We start from the raw sequence: 3,731 nt of genomic DNA, 5'->3' as shown, positions 1-3,731 counted from the left end.
AAGCTATAAAAATCAAAATGATAAAAAATAAAATCAAGAAATCTTTTACTCGATGTGTTCTTGAATTGGACCACCGTTAATTAAGATATGAACATTTTTTGAGACGCACCTATATTTGGGTAGTATATTATAAACACATGGTGTGCTGTGGTGCGGTTAGGTCATATTTCCTTTAACATTCCCTTCTCTAGTCAACTTTTGTGTCATCGTCACCGTGGTAACGTCGGCGTCACGGCCGCTCATCCTTTGTTTGGTCCAAAACCAATACGACACGTATTTCTCCCTCATTCATTTGAACCTGCGAGGAAACTGCCATTTAACCCTGCTGCTAATGAGCAAGGTCCTGACTTTAATGCTAGGGAATTCCCGCCGGTTAATGTATTTTTTCCGGTGTTTTGTTTGCCTCTAGAAACGAGCACCGACAAATAATAAATAATAAAATAAGAGGACTAGGTGGATGAACCCTAATTGCACTCTTATAAAACCCCAGAAGCCCTTTGAGCCTCCTTTACTGCCACTTTTACTGCCTCCGTTCACACTTGGGCACCACTGGTGAGGGACAATAGGAGGAAGAAACAGAGAAACATATAAGGGGAAGATGGACATGGGAAATATATACGTGATGTTTTATAGTTTATACAAGTTTAAGATGAGTAACACTCTGACATAAAAACATAGAGGGCTAGTATGCGTACAACTTTATCAGGATGGACCTGTAGTTAGGCCTTTTTGACTGTATACAGCCTGTGATTGGCTGGCGACCAATCCAGGGTTTACGCCACCTTTTGCCATCATCAAGTCATCTGGGATAGGCTCCAGCTCACCTGTGGCCAGTCTAGTTATCAGGACTTGGTATTAACAGCCTCCAACCGGCAAGTGAATCTCAAGAATCAAGCTAGCTTGTGACACGAGTCACACTCCAACTCCAAATAGCCACTTTGGCGGGTGCAACGGATCCTCTTTGATCCGTGATCCATATGGATTACTGCTGCATGCACGGTTCTGCACATGTTGTCCGCCGATTGATTGGTGAAAAAAAAAAAAAAAAAAAAAAAAGAAGTTGTACGTGTTCACGTGGCGGCAGCCTGTTTAATCTTAAGCGTGATTAAGTGTTTTCAATAAAAAATGGGGGTTGTCTAACCATGCCTCCTGCCCCAACTCCAGATTAAAAATAAATAAATAAATAAATAAAATAAAAACACTGCGACCCAATGTGTCAATAATGGCAATATGTTGCACCAGGCACAGTGGTGAATGTGGCTACAGTTCCGTACATACCCCTTAAATTATACATATAAGTAGGGGTATAACGAAAACAGGGTTAAATTGGATAATCTGTGTTGATTTCACAGAACCGAATCAAATCACTTTTGAAAATTTGCCATTATTAAATCGTATCGCACCACAAGATATACAGTATATCAATTCTTTTATGAGAGATGCACATCAGGTAAAAATCGTTTGATGTTGCTGATGATTTGCCGTTTCTTTGAATTTAATTACCTTGGCTTTGTACAGCGTTTACATGTTGCTACATATTAAAAAATGGCAAAACCTAGAGCTCCTAGTCGTATTCCCACTGAATCAAACCGAATTGAATCAGTATTGAAAATGTACCGTTCCTGAATTGTGTCTTACCCCATGTATCAAGATTTGTATCAAATTGATTTTACTTAAAAAGATGCAGAGCCTTAACTGTAAGGATTCACTTCTGGATAAATACTGACTACCGGTACAATTCTCTGACAGTGAACAACAACCAGCACAATAGAGTTGACTAGTACGTATGGTATGTAGTATAAAATGTATAATTAATTGACGACCCCTAAAAAGGTTTATAATTGCCTATCGATGGCACCAAAATGCCGTAAGTCACCTTTCTTTAATTCTTTAATATCAGACATGGTTTTGGTCAGAGCACCGAAAAAAATCTGCAAATAACAGAGGCTAGGTAAAAAAAAAATAATAATATAGCAATCTTGTCTCACAAAGACATCACACAATAAATGTTTATTGGGACATGTAGAGAGATACTCACAAGGTTCTGCATGGCTTGGAAGAGTGACATGGTGTTCCTTCACACCACCAAAAAGAAGTTCTGCTCCTCCACTGGAAACAAAAAAAACAAAAACAAACAAACAAAAAAAAAGCCTTTATTTATTTGTTTCTTTTGTTTGTTTGTAATGTAAACTCAATTCATGTTCAAAGTAAGCTTTGTCAAAATCAAAAATGAAAGCAGCACATTGAAGAAATACACATTCAAGCCATATAGATCATAAAAACCAACTGGAAATCAAGTATGGCTATTAATTATGTCAATTTTTTTTTACCAGATTCCATATAAGCTTAGTGCAAACTAACTTGATGAGGGTTTTAAGGTGATAAGTGTGGAATGTTTCAATATTACTTTTCAATTTGTGAATAATAATTACAATTCCAGGTTGAAATTGCACGCTTTTATGATGGCATGAATTGTTTAGCGCATTGTGCTGCTTCTCTGCAGTTGAGTAAAACTAAACATTTGCATACAGACAATTGCCACAAATAGATTTTCAATTGCTTGTCTTTAACTGCCCTGCAATTGGCTGGCGAGCAGTTCTGAGTACGTATACCACTGAGGGTATCACTCCTCTAAAATCGACTGGGATTTAAAATAACCCGCCACCCTAATCTGGAAAGGCATTAATTGCTGAATCAGGCTATGATTTAAAAGTAAACAATGGCGCAAGGTGGACAGTTGCAGTCACATTACTTCTAATTACATCAGAGCATAACGTTCATCTATCATTATCATGACAGCATATTCGAAATCCCAACAGAGTATATTTACAGACAACTAAAACCATTTGAATAGAATTCACCCAATGATATTCTAATATTTCTGAAAGGGTGAGGCAGGCTGACAGGCGCAGCACAAGGCTACAAACACAGCTAATTTACAGATAGCTGCTTCACTGATTTACGTCTTCTTAAACTAGACGGAAGAGTAACTATGGAACAACAACTAATCAACCTGTCGCGTGCGACGTATCTTCCCACTAAAACGAATGCTGGAGAATGTTTGGGGACCCAGCGAGCAGTTGCTGAAGGTTTTAAATCACCTACCCAAACTCCAGATGAATCGCAATGGGTGTAGCCATCTTGTCGGCACATGCAGGAAGTGGTGCAGGGCATAGTAGGAAGTGACGCAATAAACAGTTTCCGTTTTACGAAATAAAATTGTATTGTATTGTATTGTAATTTTTTAAGTCATTTTTCTTCTTTCTTCTTTCCTTGTTTTTAAAGAAATACAGTTTTACTTTAAAGTATTTCTGTATTGTTTTTCGTATGCATTCAGACATTTTTTATTAAATTTTTTTTTGGAGCAGTCCTTGAGTAATACAAATGCATTTTTGAATCGACTATTTTTCATTGTCATTTTGTTTTGTTTCTTTAAATAAAACTCCACTTGACTATATATTGGAAATGAAATATTAAAGGGAAAGGCTTTTATTTGTACAAACAGATTTTTGGGAATAATGTTAGTTGCTAATTGCAGTTTATATCAAGTGAAAGGGAAATCTATGAGTTCAGTTAATTAAAATTGATTATTTATGCATTTATTTATTTATTTATTGTTAAATTATAAACATAATCGTACACTTCTAATATTTAACATTTTCTGCTCTTATTAATATTAGTCAAAACAGTATTTTGCCATGCCTTGTTTTATATTGATATACTGTATGAAA

The 3,731-nt window shown here is 36.3% G+C and overlaps 1 protein-coding gene across 2 annotated transcripts in view; it reads right to left on the bottom strand.

The window, feature by feature from the left end:
* The window catches only part of urm1 (ubiquitin related modifier 1), a 12,349-nt gene extending 9,112 nt beyond the window's left edge, over positions 1-3,237 (bottom strand). For both annotated transcript variants that reach the window (XM_086053599.1, XM_086053600.1), the window contains exons 1-2: positions 3,106-3,237; positions 2,039-2,109 (exon numbers count right to left, since the gene is read on the bottom strand). In XM_086053599.1, the coding sequence (XP_085909725.1) occupies positions 2,039-2,109; positions 3,106-3,140 (106 nt within the window). In that variant the 5' untranslated portion in view covers positions 3,141-3,237. The remainder of the gene's footprint in view (positions 1-2,038; positions 2,110-3,105) is intronic.
* Positions 3,238-3,731: the final 494 nt, after the last annotated feature.

The sequence above is a fragment of the Filicampus tigris genome, chromosome 15 (assembly GCF_054856515.1).
Source record: "Filicampus tigris isolate MCC_2025a chromosome 15, RoL_Ftig_1.0, whole genome shotgun sequence".
Lineage (NCBI taxonomy): Eukaryota > Metazoa > Chordata > Actinopteri > Syngnathiformes > Syngnathidae > Filicampus > Filicampus tigris.
The sequence above is the reverse complement of the archived record's forward strand: the minus strand, read 5'-3'. Positions and strand labels throughout refer to the sequence as shown.